The sequence below is a fragment of the Falco rusticolus genome, chromosome 4 (genome assembly GCF_015220075.1).
Source record: "Falco rusticolus isolate bFalRus1 chromosome 4, bFalRus1.pri, whole genome shotgun sequence".
NCBI classification, from domain to species: domain Eukaryota; kingdom Metazoa; phylum Chordata; class Aves; order Falconiformes; family Falconidae; genus Falco; species Falco rusticolus.
In genome coordinates this window covers 101,897,381-101,915,404 of record NC_051190.1, presented here as the reverse complement: position 1 = coordinate 101,915,404, position 18,024 = coordinate 101,897,381, and the positions used below count along the sequence as shown (strand labels likewise).

The 18,024-nt window shown below is 44.0% G+C and overlaps 1 protein-coding gene across 1 annotated transcript in view; it reads left to right on the top strand.

The window, feature by feature from the left end:
• Positions 1-17,770, top strand: part of TGFBR2 (transforming growth factor beta receptor 2) — a 59,396-nt gene extending 41,626 nt beyond the window's left edge. The window contains exons 4-7 of the mRNA XM_037385240.1: positions 523-1,322; positions 5,673-5,814; positions 13,672-13,799; positions 17,191-17,770. Coding sequence (XP_037241137.1) covers positions 523-1,322; positions 5,673-5,814; positions 13,672-13,799; positions 17,191-17,370 — 1,250 coding nt within the window. The 3' untranslated portion in view covers positions 17,371-17,770. The remainder of the gene's footprint in view (positions 1-522; positions 1,323-5,672; positions 5,815-13,671; positions 13,800-17,190) is intronic.
• The last annotated feature ends 254 nt before the right edge of the window (positions 17,771-18,024 follow it).

The following is an 18,024-nucleotide window of genomic DNA, read 5'->3' as shown; positions in this document are numbered from 1 at the left end:
CAGACAGGCTTCCTGAAGATGTCTTTACATGGATCCCACTGAAATATACTGGATCTGGACTGATAACTGGGCAAGTGGGAATTCACATGCTGCATTGTCTATTTATCTCAGAAAAATTAATGTCTTCTAGTAATTACTGGCTAAAGGGGCAGATCTGTCAAGAATACATCGACAGAGTAAGTGCAGGAGACTTTGGCTATTGTATTCAGGGAAGTGAAGGTTTCCTCAATAACGTATTAAGAGCCTGAGAGAAGAGCAAAGCAATTCAATTGCCTTAGGTTCTTGCCCATCAAGTTTTGGCTTTTTATAAAAGAAGCAGGCAGGGAAGTCCTGTTAATTGGAGGCCTATATACAAAACAACATTTTGAAGTAAGAAAGCAGTGAAAAATTTTATTATTTACTGCTAGTAGAGGAGATCATTTATTACACTCTGGATAAAAATTATAATTATTGACAGCCTCATGTATATATAAAGCTATGATATCTTTTTAATGTATGCCTTTCTTCTGTGCTTTTTTATAGATGACCCTCATAAGCCAGAGGAGAAAGATGAAATTTCCAAAGTCACAATCATAAGTCTTGTCCCATTACTGGTGATTTCTGTTGCTGTGATTGTTATCTTTTATGCCTACCGCACTCATAAGAAGAGGAAGCTCAACAAGGCATGGGAGAAGAATGTTAAGCCCAGGAAACATAAGGACTGCAGTGATGTTTGTGCTATTATGTTAGATGATGACCGCTCAGACATCAGCTCTACCTGTGCCAACAACATCAACCACAACACAGAATTGCTGCCCATTGAGTTGGACGTTGTCGTTGGCAAAGGAAGGTTTGCTGAAGTGTATAAAGCCAAACTGAAGCAAAACACATCAGAGCAGTATGAAACTGTGGCAGTCAAGATTTTCCCCTATGAAGAATATGCCTCCTGGAAAACTGAGAAAGACATTTTTTCAGATGTAAACCTCAAGCATGAGAACATCCTCCAATTCTTGACAGCAGAGGAGCGTAAGACAGATCTTGGTAAACAGTACTGGTTGATCACTGCCTTCCATGCTAGAGGAAATTTGCAGGAATACCTCACTCGGCACATTATCAGCTGGGAAGATCTCTGGAAACTGGGTGGGTCTTTGGCCCGAGGGATTGCCCATCTGCATAGTGATCACACACCCTGTGGTCGCCCCAAAACACCTATCGTGCACAGAGACCTGAAGAGTTCCAACATCCTGGTGAAAAATGATTTAACTTGCTGTCTCTGTGACTTTGGGTTATCCCTGAGGCTGGACCCTTCTCTGTCTGTGGATGACTTGGCTAACAGCGGGCAGGTAAGTTAAAAGTTTGAAGGGAGGGGGTTGTACCAGTTAGTGTGTCAGTTCCTGGGGTGAAAAGAGGAAAAACCCTTTATGCTGCCAAATTTTCTCAAAATTATTAAAAATTAATGTGAAAGTATTTATAAACAAAGAGGCTCTAAACTTAACATTAAAGCAACAGTGAGAGAAGTGCAATGTAGTTTTGTTATGGTCAGAAAGCTGCATATGTATATGATGCAACCATCCTCTCTATACACTTACACTGTGTGTAAGAGCTTGTTAGTAGCTGTTTGTGGTGCTGCTGCAACGCGCATGTGTGCACACACATGTGATAAGAATGTGCTTCGTATTGTGAGGTTGTACCACAGTTTTCACGCCTGATGGCATTATGATTTTGTGTGAGTAGACCCACTCCTAGTGTACCCCAGCAAAAAATGAAGTCAATTTTCTGTTCTCAAGAGGTATAAGCAGATAACTAGAGTGATAGTCACTTTAAAAGGCAAAAAAGAAAGTTGTTTAAGAGTATGGTACATTCTCCACATGCAAGTAAATGCAAGAATGTCAAATAACAGTAATTGCCCTGTTGTGCTTTTTAAGCTAAGTACATGGATAGTACTCACCTACTTCACAGGGATGCCAGGGGGATGTTTATGAATGCTTTGAAGATGAAATTTTTCAAGTACATCTCTAAATATAGGCTCTTCTAATGAAAACTCCTGTAGTATAAATTCAGGACAGTTGTTAAGTTAATCAATTCCTAATTATTTAATTATACATCTATTCATACATGTATTTTTATATTTATATTTTATATAGAGGTCCCATCAAAGCTTGTCCATGTATGTTGACTTTTACTTCACGTGGAGATAGTATTTTGGTTTAGAACATTTTCAGGGACAGCTCTCAGTCAGTAGTGCTCTGTTGAGTTCACGGGAGCTTTACAGTTTTTTAGCTGATGATGGTCTGTCTTCGAAGGTCTCCTCAGTGAGAGGCGACTGTTCTGATCTCATTTTGAGAAGGTTTGTTAGCCAGAGCCAGGAGTGAATGATAACTAGTGGAGCTGCATTTAAAACAATAGAAACACCACTCACAGTTACACATCATTTCTCCCCAGCATGTCAGGCCTTTTTGGAGTTCAGTGAACTCGTACCGTATTGTCAGTCATAAGACTGGTCCCATTTGGAATAAAGTGAAAACAGAGTATTTGGCAGTGTAAGACAGGGGCTCTGAAACTCAACCCCGCAGACACTTTGATTGCTTAAAGTCAGCCCTTATGTCAAGCTGATTTCTCTGGCATTGCTCACAGACAATTGGAAGTAGGAGGATAGCGTTGATACTGCTGCTTCCACCGTCCACACCAACACCAATGACAAAGGACAGTGCTGCCCAGAGCAGGTTACTGCTTTGGAGTGATGTCCTTGGGCACTGGTGTTGAGGCCCACTTTTTATTTTGCTTAGCTCCAGTGAATCTGTTTGGGGTGACCCAGCTAGTGTCATTTTTCTCTGTGAAAAGGTGTATGATGGTGTGAAGTGACTCCGCTTCAGCCACCACCTTGTTTTTTCTGGGCACACAAGCACCATTCACATAAATTTCCCAACCTGCCAACTGTAGTGCTGCAGCTTTTGCTAAATCTGTCTTGCACCAAGATTTGCCTTATGCATCATTTCTAAACTTTACCCTTTGATTTACCTTTTACCCTTTCCACCACGAGGTCCAATTTTTTTAAGTATATAATGGAGCTGACCCAAATTTTAATTCAAGGAAACCTCTAGCTTCCTATGGAATAAATGAAAGAGTAGAAGTATTTTACCGTTTTTCTGATCAGCCTTAGACAGTAATATTCAAGGCAAGTTGTCGGGGTTACAAAGCCGTCTTCTTTCCAATCTACACAACTACCTTTCACATCACACGAAGATAGCCATTATTGACTATAAAATACTAGTTCCCTTAGTGACTGGCTGGAAACCATCCTCTTCCCCATTGGAACCTTTGCAGTCTTTTCAGTTTGGCCATCCAGCGTGGCTAATATTTGCAGATAGTACTTATATGACCACATAAATCTGGACCTTTTAGTGTTGCACTGTGTTCAAAGTACTGGTAGGGGCCTACGAGGCCAGCAGTTCCTCAGAACTCAACTCAGAAGCATCTGCAACCTTGTAACAGATGGTCTCCTAGTCAAGTAAAGAGAGATAACTACTGCCCCTCTGACTGACAGACCTCTGGCACAAAACATCCACCAACAGCCTGAAAGAAATGTAAGGTCTCCAGTAAAAAAAGATTCAGAAGTCATAAAAAATATAATGTATTGCAAGAAGAGAGATGGTCCCTCACTAGAAGCTTTGGAGGAGCAAGAACTGAAAGCAGACTGGTATTTGCGAAGAGAAAGCATATCCAGACTCTAGAGGGGCAACCAACTTTGAATTGCCAGATTTCAGGTGCCTAAAGTGCCTGTGAGACTCAGGAGTCATGTTTCTGCATGATACAGAAGTATCTTTGACCCAAAGACCTAATAATCTACATGCAGATAAAAGGACATAAGCAGAGTGGGAGACATGATAAATCCTAAGCTGAATGGAAACGGTATTGGCCTGATAGCATTCTTCAACTCATTTTATTTTTTTTTCTGCATTTCCCTTTGTACTCTTTGGTTATAGAGCTTCATCCTCCATTGTCCAGCAAAGCTGCAGAACATTTTCACTGCTGCAAAGAGAATGTGAAATACCAGACCAGGAGAGCTCTTTGTGACAATGTTAAGAATCTGTATTTAGGCACCATCAGCTGTTGTTTAAAATGACCAGTATTCAGGGGGTGTGGGACTGTGGGCTGCAGTGTTGTGCAGTGTACAGGTAACCCTTCTTAAGCTTTGGATGGGATCTGCTTGGGGAAGAAGTTGTGTGTTGGGGAACAAATGGGGCAGGGCCGGGGAGGGGAGCGGGGCACGGGGCAGGTAAGAGCAGCCTCTGCTGCAGAGTTCCCATATGTTGATGTTCTGTAGGGGAGGGAGGTACTTGTCACCTCGGGGATGCTGAGACATGATTGTCCCAAGTACCAATTCCCTGTATGGCTGTTGCTCACATGCTTGGCCTTAAATTCACCACAGAGTCCATGTAATAGAGAATTTAACTTTGGGGCTGATTACACAGGGTTTTTTCTGTCCTCTGCTTATAAAGACTTTGATCCTACAACCATTTGGATATTCTTGACATAGAAATTCTCTGCTGTTAGAGAGTCCTATGACAAAGCTACGTCCTTGATCTTTCTTGCTGTCTTCTTACGGTGCATTTCAATTTTTGTGGAACATCTGCCCATTTGCCCTGAGCCTGGGGTGGTAAGATGTGTTTGCAGAAGCTTGTAAAACAGATGTTGTGGGGCTGTCTCAGGACTGTACGTTTACTATGTGGCTGCCAGCAACTGCAGACCCAGTAAACGAAATGATCTTTTGCAGTCCTGCTTGCTGCTGGGGTCTGAAGCGACTGCTGTAGTGCAAACAGCTCATTCAAATCACAGATCCTGCTGCATCACCCCCTTGTACTTGTTCATCTCTGTGATTAACCCACTTCCAATTTGCAACTATCATTGCCTGATGAAAGACTTAGTTTGCAGTTTTTCAAGGGGGGATAATTCTTTTATACCTACCCTGGGAAGAGTTTGTCATTTGAAAGCAACGGCTGAGTGATCTAAAAATTCTTCCTTAAATCCTTTCTTGTGATAAAAACAGACATTTAAACATTGCCTTCTGTAATGCAAGGTCATAATCTAGATCTCAGCAAAGCTGCTAAAATCATTGCTGAAAATTGCTCGGTATGAATAAAGTTTATGAGAATGGCTTTTCAAACAAAGGGGCCAATTTTTGGTTTTGATTCAAATGTGTGCTTCTGCATTCAGTATTTGTGTATTCGCTTTCTGCTGCCAGGCCTGCATTTACTACTTTCCTTTTAAGCCTACCATGAAAAGAAACAGCTAACACTGTAATATGCAGCACAAAAGAATACAATGTGTTTCTTGCTCATCTGAAAGACACTGGGTCAGCTGCAACTGCTTCAGGCTCAATGGGCAGAGTTTATCTGTGAGCAGCCGAAGAGTGAGAAGGCTTGTCAGTGTCAAAATTATTTGCTTAAGGAAGTAAAAAGGGATATTTTATTTTTTTTTTCTCCTTACCAAGGGAGCTGCAAGTAAGTTGGTAGTCAGGACAATGCCAGATTCCTCTGGCAGAAGAAATACAACCTGTGCCAAGTATGGACTGAATTTTTGGATACATGTCAAATGGCACCGTTTTTGTGAAAGCTGAAGTTAAATCACAGCAGAATCTAAAACATGAATTACAATTTCAGCTCCTTAGCCCTCCCTGATCTCCTCTCCTGCAGGTTGGCACAGCAAGGTACATGGCTCCTGAGGTTCTGGAGTCCAGGATGAACCTGGAGAACGTGGAGTCCTTCAAGCAAACAGATGTGTACTCCATGGCTTTAGTCCTCTGGGAAATGACATCTCGCTGTAATGGCGTTGGAGGTAAGTGCCATCAGTTTTCTTATCTCCATGTTTATAGACAGACATGCTCTCGTGGTTGTCTGTGGAGAGAGTGATTCTTTTTAGTCTCACCAGCTTTTCTAGTGTATCTGGATGCTGTAAATTAACAGGCCTTTGGTAGTATGAGATGCAGATGTGCATGAGCAGGCTTGAAGGGCAAGCACCTGGGCACATGAGAAAAATGGTCCTCAATTGGTGTAAGAAAAAATGTGCTGTTAGGTAGACCACTTTTAAAGATTATTAATGTCTGGTTTTTCCTATAATATCTTGAGTAGCCATGGATTGACTCAGGCTGGTTGACTTCACCCAAAATGTTTGGAAACATAAGACAATTGGAGATATTAAGACCAAGAAATGATAACTGCCTCCCATTTGCTTTCATGGAATGTTAATTCTGAAACCTAATGAGGGCCAATTAAGTGTCACATTTACTAACTGATCATTTCAGTAAGAGCCATGATAATGATACCTTCTTGCTTTCCCAAAATCCTTGGCTGCTGCTCATCATGTTTTGTGGTGTTGCGAGAGATCATCCATATAAGAAATCAAGGAATGTTTGTTGTATAAAGTGCAGTAACAAAACAAACATGATTGTAACTATCAGAACAGCTCCAGGAAGAGCTGCTATGCTTTTTCATATTCAGTTTGTTCACTGAAACAAAATCTCCATTTCAGTTTTGCCTAAAGCTGCCCCAGAATTCCCAGTGTGCAGCCCTGGTATGTGCTAGAAATCAGAAAAGTTGCTGTTGAGTTATCTGCATTACATATTGCCATGTTTGAAGATTTTCACCTTACTTCAGGGACTAAAATGAGACTAAGTTACATATAAAATTATTCGGACTGCTGGAATCGCCTAACATTCATTCTCACAAAAACTGCTGTGCAGTCCTGGGCCTCTCACAGGCAGTCTAAGGAGTGGGAATGTAGAAGGTAACACTAATGTGGATGTTATAGCAGATATGCAACTACGATTTGATTTGTTACCCTTCTTCCAAAACCACAGAGGCTCCCTTTTCATCAGACTTGACATGGTTCCATCTTGAAGGGCTGCCATAGAGACAGGACAATCTTGCAGGCTAGAGCTCTACAGCAGGAGGAACATGGCGTACAGGAGAGAAACCGGTGTCCCATGGGAAGATGTGCATAGCTGCTCCTTGTTCTCTACTAACATCCGTGGGATACCACAAGGGTGTTCCTGAAGGTCTCTGAAGCCACTCTGCACAGTGGCTGTGTGGTTGTGTTAGGGTGTCCGTGTGCAGGAGGGAGGAATGCCTCCACCTCAGTCTCCTCCTATGTCTGACCAGTGTTTGGTCTTGCTGGGTAGGCTGAATTGTGGGCAACAGATTTGCCCCTGTTCGCACCCTGCCAGGAAAGCTACAAAGTGTGTATGTGTGCAGAAAGCTAGTGCTAGCATAAAAGCATGAAAAAATAGTCTTTTCTATTCGAACTTTTCAGGGAAAAAACATTTGGTGCTTCAGGAACTGACCCTCAGTCTGGCATATTCCAAGGCAAACCTATCCACATGTAACTGTCGTGGCCATGCCTGTTTCTAAGCGCATCGGCGCAACCTTAGCCTTTCATTAGCACTTTGTAAATGTGGCAGAGGAGATTTAAAACCTGAGAAAAAGGATCTTTGCCCTGTCTCTTGAGCTTTCTCTGTTTCTTGCATTTAGGAACTCCCCGTATTAATATAAATACGAGCTGTTCACTGTGGAGTCTTTTATCTTTGCTGATGCCCGAGTCCCTTCCTGTTCATGTTTGCTGAGTACGGCAAAATGGAGATTGTGGCAAAAGCAAACCTTGTTGCTGCTGTTCTCAGAAGGCAACTGACTAAAAGAGGATATAAAGGGAGTTTCATAAGGAAGGAAAATCACCAGCATGTTCAGCTAGAAGAGACTGACCCATTATAAACTTGAGAAGAACAGCTGAAGTCATTTCAGGAAAGGGAAAGATTTCTCTGGCCCAGCATCCCCTTTGCTTTCAAGGTGGAGCCCCCACCCACATGCTTATTTTTCCTATTCATTTCACCCCTCAGCCATCCTCATCTCCAGAAATGCATATCCTGAATACCATTTCCCTATTTCAGTCATCTTTCCAGGGGTGAAGTCCCCAGCAAAACCACAGGAGTACTTGGGCAGATCTGTAGGGGCTGGAACTTGGGCTTAGTTTCTCAATTCAGAGCAATTAAATACAACTCCCAGGATGTAGCTCCCTTACCTTGCCACTGGTACTGAGCTGCAGCAGCAATGCACAGTTTCTCTTATTTCCTTCTTATATTTTCCCCTGGTTCGTGCAGTCTGGCTATCTTTGCAACCAGCTGGTGAAATACCCTTACAGTGATTCATGACTACAGGTCTCCCTCTGCTTTCTCTCTCCATCTGTCACTCGTGAGACTCCCTCCTCTCCTCACAGCCTTCCCAAGGAGCTGCCTCCGCTCATGCAAACCTCTTTTTTTCCTAAACTGTTAGCCACTGAGAGAAATGGCTTCACGTACAAGCTGGAGCAGGCTGACCTGACTGCAGCCAGCCTTCCCAAAGGAGCCTGAAAGATGTAGGCGCCGCCTTTGCAGGGCAGGCTTGACTGTAGTATCAGCTCCCCGTCACCAGAGAAAGCCCACGGCAGTTCAGAGGGCAGGAGTGGCAGTCTATGCTGAGGCAGTGCCATTAGCAGCTTTCGTTAGGGAGGGAAGCATGAGGGGGAGCTAATTGCCATTCAGCCACGTAAAGGTACAGTGATTTATTTCTTTTACAAAGGGAGCTCTCAGGATTCATTTGTCAGCGTGCAGGTGTTCGGTGAGTGTGGGAGGCGATGGAGGCAGGTCCTTTCACTACAGCAGCTTTGTCAAGCACAGTCTCCACACTATGCCAGGCCTTTTCAGTCAGCAGACATTTAAACAAAAATACCCAGCAGCATAATCCATACTATGAAGCGGCCGTAGTAAATAAGCAGGTGGGGATCAGCTTTTCAGAAAGGCCATGCTGTTCATTGTTACTTTGTTGTGCTAAATACAGAGAAGCCAAAATGGGGCACTAGGGAAAGGGAGACAGAGGCAAAGAGCGAGTTTGACTGATTTTTCACCGGAGTATAATTTAAGAGGCATATTTAGAAACTCAGCAATACTACTTCGGGGAGAACTTCAACTGCTCCACGCTGCTGTTAACTTGGTATTTCATTCAGTGCAACAGCTGTGCACCAGATGCTGCATGTTGCAAGAAATATAATTTTCATCTCAGCCACTTGCTTTCAGAGAGACACAGCTTTGGCGACTGAGGCAAGTGTAATTTCTCTGACAGCCTCCTAAAAGAAAAGAAAACCATCTGTTTTGTATCGGAACTGCTATGGGTGGGGGACTGTTGGGAGTGGCAGGGGAGAAGGAGAGGAAAGGGAACTTCTGGATACACAGGACTGATGAAGAGGGAGAAGAGAAGCCCCTCAGAAAATGGCGATGTTGCTCATGCAGTACTGTACTGCCTGGAGTGGTGGCTGGCTTCGGTATAGCAGCAGGGCTTTGTTTGAAATAGCAGCCTGGCTTTGCCAGAGCTGCGTTTAACATGAATAATACCACCTATTAATCTTAGGCTTACTTAGAAAGAGTCAGCCAAGAGCCACAGTTTGGTAACTAAACGTTTGTGCATCCTGTACCCCGTGAAATGCTCGGCTTTCATCATACTGACATGGAGAGGCGAGCGTTTCTGGCGGCAGGGAGCATGCTGATAGCCTGTGTGGTGGCTGCACGTTGGGCGCTGAGGTGGCTGCAGCTGGGGCCCGATCTAAACCTCTCCTCCTGTGGAGCAGAGCCCCATTTGGGCATGTCTGCACTGCACTTGCGGTGGTATATAACCCCCAGCTGGTACATCCACACAGTGCAGTGTCACCCCACGACAGTAAGTCATGTCCTAAAAATTCTCTAAGTGTCACCGTGGTATTACATGTAAGGTAGCAAACGCTCACCACGGTACCACATGTAAAGCAGCAAGTGCTGTCCTTCAACAAACCCAGGCAGCAGTAGATGAGATCGCTGCGTTACACTCCGTCTTGGGCACTGATGTGCTCTACGTTCCTCTGCTTCCCCACTTCAGGATCCAGCAGACAGTGACTAAGCAGCCTGTAATCATACGCTGATGGCAGAGCTTGTGCACTCCCAAACCCTTGGAAGGGTGGCTGTGTCTTTGATTATCAGATGTAAAGTCAGTTAAAAGATGTCCCTGCAAGGGAAGCTGCACAGTGAGTTCACCCCTCCCAACGCACCCTCACCCTTCCCAGCTAGCATCATTATTCTGAAGGAGTGGAACAGGGAAACCTAGGGAAAATGTGAAGTAAGCATTTGACAGCTCCTTAAACTTGGCCATGGAATGGCTTTTGAGCCTTTGCTTCATGTGTTATTATCCCTTTGTGCAACAAGCAACAGCTAAGTAGATCCACCACCCAAATTCCTCTAGCATGAAGACACAACCTACACACACACACCTGTGTGTGACAGCACCAGCAGTCACAGTAGCTCCACCATCAATTGATTTATCCCTTCTGTGGCTCTCCTCTTGTGAACTCCGAAGGGAGGAGTGTTTTGAAAGGACCTAAAAGTTCCCAGACACAAGCTCAGTGCTGTGGGCTGTGCTTCATGGATGATTTTTGCTGGCCTTCTTTCACCTTACTCCTGCTTTGATTCTGCAAATGAGCCTCCATCTCCCAGCATGAGAAGGGAGAAATCAGCAAGACAGATCACATGAGGGAGTGTCGACAGGGTCTGCGGGTGTGCTGTTCTGACCCAAGGGAAGAGAATTTCAGTGCAAAGGGCTTAGAGTAGAAAAAGAGCACATAAGCGAGGTGTATTTTTCATGAGAAACCCACAGCCAAGTTTTCCAAAGCATTCACCAGGCACAACAAACAGATTTTCAGTAATGTCTCTGTTAGGGGCTAAGAATCCAGTCCCAGCCTTTCTCAGACTTATGGGCAGGCCAGTGTCAAAGGAAACCAGAGGTACAGCAGTTATTAGTGCAAGGTAGCTCACAACCACAAACATTAAATGCTGGAGGTTAAAGTTGAAGGAACTCTGCCATTACTGAACACTAAAGTTGCTGTAGTTCATGGTACCTGAGGCATTTATGGTACTTCAGCCAGTTGTCATTTTTAGTGTCAGACAAGTCTAAAAACAATCAGAAGAAACAACTAAGACATGAAAAATAGATTCAGCATCCTGTACATAGTCGTGCACAAGCAGCTAGGCACAAACATCTTAACCTACCTCAAATTGACATCTGTTACATCTACTGCAGCATGTCAACATGATCCATGAATAACCCCAGCTATTACTGCAAAATGTGTCTGACACCTGAGATTCCACAGCATGAGGATGATTTACTGCAAAAGGATTCAGGGGGCTTTTCTTTCGAAGGGAAAGAGAAGCAAGATAATAAATAGCAAGAAGATGCTGCATGCTTTTCAAACTGTGGGAAGGCAAAACTGAATTTCTATAAAGTCATTACAGGGAATTGGCATCTGGCCTCATTTCCTCTTTACCGTTAAAACAAAAAAAATAAACCAACCCAAAAAAAACCCCACTGAAAAAAATCTGTTCAGTCTTTATATTTGAAAGAGGACTGCTCATAGCAGAGAAAGAATTCCTCAAACAGAGAAAATGTATTACAGACCTATCAATTCCCTGGAAAGGCTTTCCCTTCCCCCCCTTGAACAGTCTCATGAGCCTGAATTGGCCTTTGGATTAAGCTCAGCAAGAGGGAGCAGGGCAGCACCAGCTTACCTCTGTTGGACATTCAGACGACTCATACTGCAGAAGCCATGGCTGGTGTCCATGACCACTGCCACAATCAAACCATGACCGATGGAGACGGTGTAAGAAATGGCCGTCTAGGTCATGCTATTTAAATTTTCCCAGCGTACTTTAATAATTTGGTTAGCTTTGGAAGTAGAGGTATCTGCTTTGTAATCACTGCGCATCCGTTGCATAGCAATCCAGGTCTGACCAGCAAGATGGCAACTTCCCAATTAATTTCTAGGGCTAAAAGTCTTGTAAATTTACTTTGGCTGAGTAATCTAGAACAGATTAGTGTGGGTGAAACTGGTATGCCTTCTTGCAGAGGAAAGCAAGCAAAGCAGACTTTGGCACTTGAATCTTCAAGTGATTAACGTATGAGAAGATAGCAGTTGTGTTTCCAGACTATAGCCACCCTTCAGAGCGTTGTGTGGACAGTGGTCAGCACCGGGTGGTTCAGGAGAAGGAAGGAGAGCTCTGCAGGAGGCATCTGTGGGGTGCTCTGCTGTACTGCACACGCAGTTGTTTGCAGCTGGATCTCTGAACACTGAACATTTGAAGCATAAGATTCAATATCCCTTCCAAAATGTTTGTTATAGTAACTTGGCTATTTATATTTTTTTAAAAGCAATAGAAATTCTTTTCCTGTAGCCTGATAAAGTCTTCGTATCACGGTCATTATGTAGAAATGAGATCTACAGCCTAACTCTAAGGTTTTGGAGAAAAGTCCACCTTTTATTTATGTTCAATACTACCTTGTTTTTATCATGAGATGTGACACAAGGATCTGATCTGTGTTACCTTGATCATTAGTTATTTTTAGTGTCTCATCATTTGGCCCCTTACATTTCTCCCCAAAGTAAACAAAGCTAAGCTTTAAAGGTTCTTCCCATTTTTTCTGGGCTTTTAATCATTGTTATCACCCTTCTCAGAGCTTCTTTTTACTGTAAGATGCCCCTTGACAGGAGTGAGCTGCACTGGACGCTGCATTTGAACTTTGGTTGTAACATTACGCAACAGTACTGTCTCTCCCATCTTGTTCATCTCTCTTCACACATCTTCTGGGCACTCACATGCATTCTCCAGACTGCCTTGTAGATTACACTTCAGTTTTTCTCGCCCTCAATTAATTCCTAGAAAGAAATAAGAGGCAGCAGAACAGGCCAACTTCATAAATCTTTATCTAATACTAGCAAGTCATTAGGCCTGTGAGTAAAGTCTCCATCTGTTCCCAAAGAAACCACAGCATTTTCTACACTGTGTCAGCATCTACTATAATATTTCCGCTCGCAAAGATTTCTTGAGTTTTCTCCAAAGGCCCCATATGTCTGCCTTTTCCTTTCTCTCTCCAAAGAAAAGTAAAGAAAATATGCAACGTGCAAAGAAAAACTAGAATGGCAGCAGCCCCTTCAGGAAGCTGTGCCCCCTGCATCATGGGCCAAAACCTGACCCATTTTGGGAAAGAGGCCTAAAATAAGAGCTGACTACTACTTTCTACAGAGGAATGTGGATCAGTAATAAACAAGGGCAGCATGGCAGCTTCCATCACTGCTTTTTACTGTATCTTTGTCCTTTTCAAGCAACTGTTTCCTTCTAGCAATCTGGCACGTTAACATCTATCATGACCTAGAGAGATTTCGCTTTCTATTTCACCTGGTAAGTGTGTGTGGACTCAGGGGACCTAAGGGCAACCAGTTCTTGCAAGCCTGGCTCAAGCAAGACTCACCTTAAAGCTCCTGTGTGTTTTGCCTCAGCACAGACTGAAACGCTCACAAACTATTACAGGTTACTCCGCTGCTCTGACTGTTGCTAATATGATTATGTACTAAAGGGTTTAAATGAAAATTGTTTAGTTGGCTAGGAGAGGGAGGCGGGGGGAATGTGGGAGTAATACATTTGCAACATTTTTGCAAATGCCAACTGGCTTTGCTTTGTTTGGAGCTGGTCAAGCAGAACAGTGGTACTGAGTAGCTAATCAGTAGCTCCTCCAGAGAACAGCCAGCTCCCTTCACACTTGGCACCAGCACAGCCCAGCTGAATACCCTTGTGTTTGCTTATTCTCTTGGCAGAAGTGAAAGAGTACGAGCCCCCGTTTGGCTCCAAAGTGCGAGAACACCCCTGTGTGGAAAGCATGAAGGACAATGTCCTAAGAGACAGAGGGCGACCGGAGATCCCCAGCTCCTGGCTTAACCATCAGGTAAGAGCACCTGGGAGCTGCGCTACACAATTAGCTAATTAGCTGCTGCCTGAAGCCTGAGCCTTAACTCAGTGCCTGGCCCACCAGGCTGAACCTCTCTTTTTGCACAGATCAGGGCTCTGTCACGCAGTGACACCGGTGCTGCTGTGGTTCAGACACCACAGCGTTCTGCACCATGCCTGCCCCAAAGTCCTGGGTTCCTGTTGCCCACCAGTGTGATCTAAAAGTGATCAAAACAACCAGGGTGGAAACCTGAGAGCCGACAATCATCCAGCCAGCCACAGAATAATTAGGGCCTTAAATCACAGTGTGTGCAGGCTCTGCAAGGTCAAAGAGAACAACTTTGCACATGGGTCCCTTCAGCAGAGAAAAGAAATCTCAGTATTTTATCATGGAAACCAGTCACAGTTGTATCCCAGCTGTTGACAGGTTTAAGAAAATAGGAAATGAGTCTTCACCAAGCCGGTCTGGTTTTGTTCGGGTTGCGCATTAGCAGTCTATTTCCCTTGCACTTCGTGAAGCGCTCTGTCAGCTTTCCCCAGGCACCCGCACCATGGTTGCACTTCCTAGGCTACAGCAGATTTCTCAGTAGATGAAGCTGAATGGAAACAAGCTAAAGGCATGTGTTTCTTCACCTTTGCTCTGAGCAGCTTCATCGGTAGAGAATCACACCAGAGAAGTGAGGCTTGGTCGCTCCACTTGTCAATGAAATATGTTGAGTGGTCTTTACAGACAAAAGGAAAGCATTGTGAACATTTATAAAAGCCCAGGCAATCAAGATCAGCCAGTATCTCCATCAGGAACAATGTAACGCTCCCTTTTTCATTCCAGTTGAGATGTTAAAATCGCAAGTCTAACACCTACTTAAGAAAGGTCAAGTGAGTGGCCAAAATCAATCATCTTTCCAACCAAGAACAATGCATCTGCCACTTGATAAGCGTAGCAGAGTGCAGCCCCTTCCTGGACCACAGGGACTTGCTCCTTCTGTAGTCATCTGTGATGAGTAGGGTTATTAAGGAGGGGCCTTTAACTGGGGAGGAAAGCTGTATTTTGAGAGACACCTGGATATCTGGTATCACCAGTACTAAAAAGCCCTTGACGCTTTTTAGGAGCCATAGATGCAACCCTCTCCTAAATGACAAGTGGAGCTGGGAAGGAGAGGTTATACTAATGCTCATCTTTATAGAAAAGGACTGGTTGCAGAAATTTTATAAAATAGTGGACGAGCTAGTGAAAGAGGTCATGAGTTGATCGCAAGTTGTTTGCCACAAAGGCAAAGTGAAGTCCAAACTGGTAATACATATGTGATACTTTAGAAAAGCCCAGTTAGCAAAGCAGAAAAGAATCCTGAGCCAGATCATATGGTAGAAAAAATTTACATAGTAGAAAATGCGTAAAATTAGGAACAGTGTGAGAACATTTCTCAGCATATTCAAAAGACATGGTCTCACATTTGAAAAAAATTAAAGAAGGGTAGGGTAAAGAACTGCTTAGGGAAACAGAAAAACAACAGGAAGATCTGTGGTCAGCAAACCTGAGGATAATGAGAGTTTTTCTCAAGAGCAAAAAGAAATCTAACTTAGTACCTGTCTGTTGCTGGATATGAAAGAAAGGTACTGCACACCCTAATGCAGAGGCAGAAGCGGTCAGCAAATATTTCTGCCCTGCATTTGGGAAGAGTCAGATGGTTGACATGTAATAGAAGGTGATGAAGGCCCCTAAAAGCAAAAGTCATTGGTGCTTACAGCAGGCCTGGAGCAGTGTCAGGTGGCCCAGCGATTCCGTGTTTGGGACAGGGCTGCTCCTGCAGGCACTGCGCTCTGTGGCAGCAGGAATGCGCGATGCTGCTGGTTAGGCCCTGGAGGGGTGCCTGGGCGCTCGCTTCATGCACAGCCAGCACAGGCCCACAGCTGCTCTCATAGCAGCAAGCCTGAGCGGGGGCGGGGGCTGCAGCTCAAGGTACTGGAGTAGAGCTCTAAGATACACCGTGAATTTTGTCACCTCTGGGTTGACATAGAGAGTAAAACAACAGCAGATTTGGACCTAGGTGTCCTGCATTCGACTTTGGAGATTTCCTCCCTATGTCAAACCCAGCGCTCAGTGTGCCCCCAGTGCGGGGCACCCCGCCGACTGGAGGGACCGTGCATCTGCGCTCGCATGTCACTGGGATGGGCACAGCTGGCCCCAGCGGGGTTGGAGCTAAGAGTCTAAGGCAGGAAATGAATGCCTGATAGCACACCCACAGGACATTTAATGAAGGTGGATTTAATTCCCTTCATCTGAACCCCTTCAGCGTTTCACATTGCGCTATCTAAAATGCAGTGATGCATCAGCTTCGGCAGGGCTGTGACAGTTTGCAGCAGCTGAGGATCTGCTTTGAACTCCACAGAAGTTGTTCGTACTGTAATGGCTATTCCATATTCATTTCCTTCCTCTGCAGTCGTGTTTTTGTAATGAACTCATTATTCATCGTGATAAAATTCTGGAATGGTTTTACATATTACAATTTTTTTCCCCTTAATGAGATTTGTTGCACTATTGATTTCAAGTTAATGTTTAATATTTAATTTAATTTACTGCTTGTAATTTCAATGCCAGCAGAAAACTAATGTTATTTGTATACAGACAATAACGTTCTGCTATTAACATTGACATCAGTCAACATCACCAATTAGGTAAATTATGCAATTAATGCAGTGTTGTGAACTGTTATTTTTTTAAATAAGAAGTTTAAGATAAATCCTACTTAATGGGCTCTTAGTGTCATAAAGCAAAGCACACAATTTCCTGGCAAATACCTCATGTTTATAAAATGCATTACAGAGATGCAGCTGTTTTTTCCTCCTCTAAACATGTGCATCGGTACTGAAATGAAGGTTAAATAGTTACATCTGTGAGTGACGCGTTCAGGTGTGTGACTGTGTCCCATACTTGCCCATAGATTTAGTTAGCCTGCAAGGAATTCATAAAGAGCTAAGGCAGGGCCTGATATTGCTGGCAGTCAGAATTTTGTTTGAAAAACCCAAACAGAATTCAGGCAGTCAGAGGCACGGATTGAGTGGGAAGTCACACAGAAGAATTCTGATCATCTTGATTGAAAAAAACCCTACTTGATTCTGTAACACTAGTCCAATGTGTCATTTTTCTTGTTATAAAGTGTCAGAACGTAAGCTCAGAAATGATAGTACCAACTAAAGGGCATAAAATGTTGTAGTAGGGTGTCTTAAAAAAAAAAAAAAAAAAAAAAAAAGCATGCCCCCCGTGACCATAGCAGCAGAGCCCATAAAGCACCCGCAGGACACAGGTGAATAACCCCTGAACTTCAGAGGGCACTAAGGCAACCCACACGTGGGCTCTGGCGCTGACTGGCCGCTCTCTGTGCTCTCTGCAGGGCATCCAGATGGTGTGTGAAACTCTCATTGAGTGCTGGGACCACGACCCCGAGGCGCGGCTCACAGCACAGTGCGTTGCGGAGCGCTTCAGCGAGCTCAAGCACCATGACAAGCTCTCGGGAAGAAGCTGTTCAGAGGAGAAGATCCCTGAAGATGGCTCCGTGACCACTGCCAAGTAGCATGTGCCCAAGAGCTCCAGAACAGAGGGAAGTCGCTCCTAGACGCGTTCACCTTGCAAAGGAAGGAGTCTCGATCGGTGCCTTGACTTGCTTCCTGGAGGACTGAGGCTGTCACTACTCCCTTTAGGCTCCAGCTCTGAACGGAGAGATGTATCCGTGGGAATTAAAAGCTGGGGAGTAAGTGTCATACCCTAGCATTGGCTGCTGGCATCATGTCACAGGAGGAGCTATGTATGTTAGCACTTCCTCAGGAAATGAGATTTGAAAATAGCCAATAACATTATGCACTTTATTAATGCCTGTATATAACTATGAAATTGCTATTATAAATATATATATACATATATATATATTAAAAAAAAAATGTGTGTGTATGTATATATATATCTCTATATATCTATACACAGCCATGCTCGGAAAAAAAAAAAAAAAGAAAAAGAGTTAAAATTTTTTCAAAAGTGCTTCCAGGAGATCATTTGCCTTTAGGGAAGGAGCCTGGGGATACTGGCATAGCAGGACACCAGCAACTGTGCCCTAAGCGATCTGCCAAAGCTGGGAGTATGAGGTGGTAAGAAGACGGCTTTCAAAGCATGTGCTGTAAGCACCTGGCTGTGGCCCTGCGGTTCACGGCTGCAGGAGCAGTCTCACAGCAGA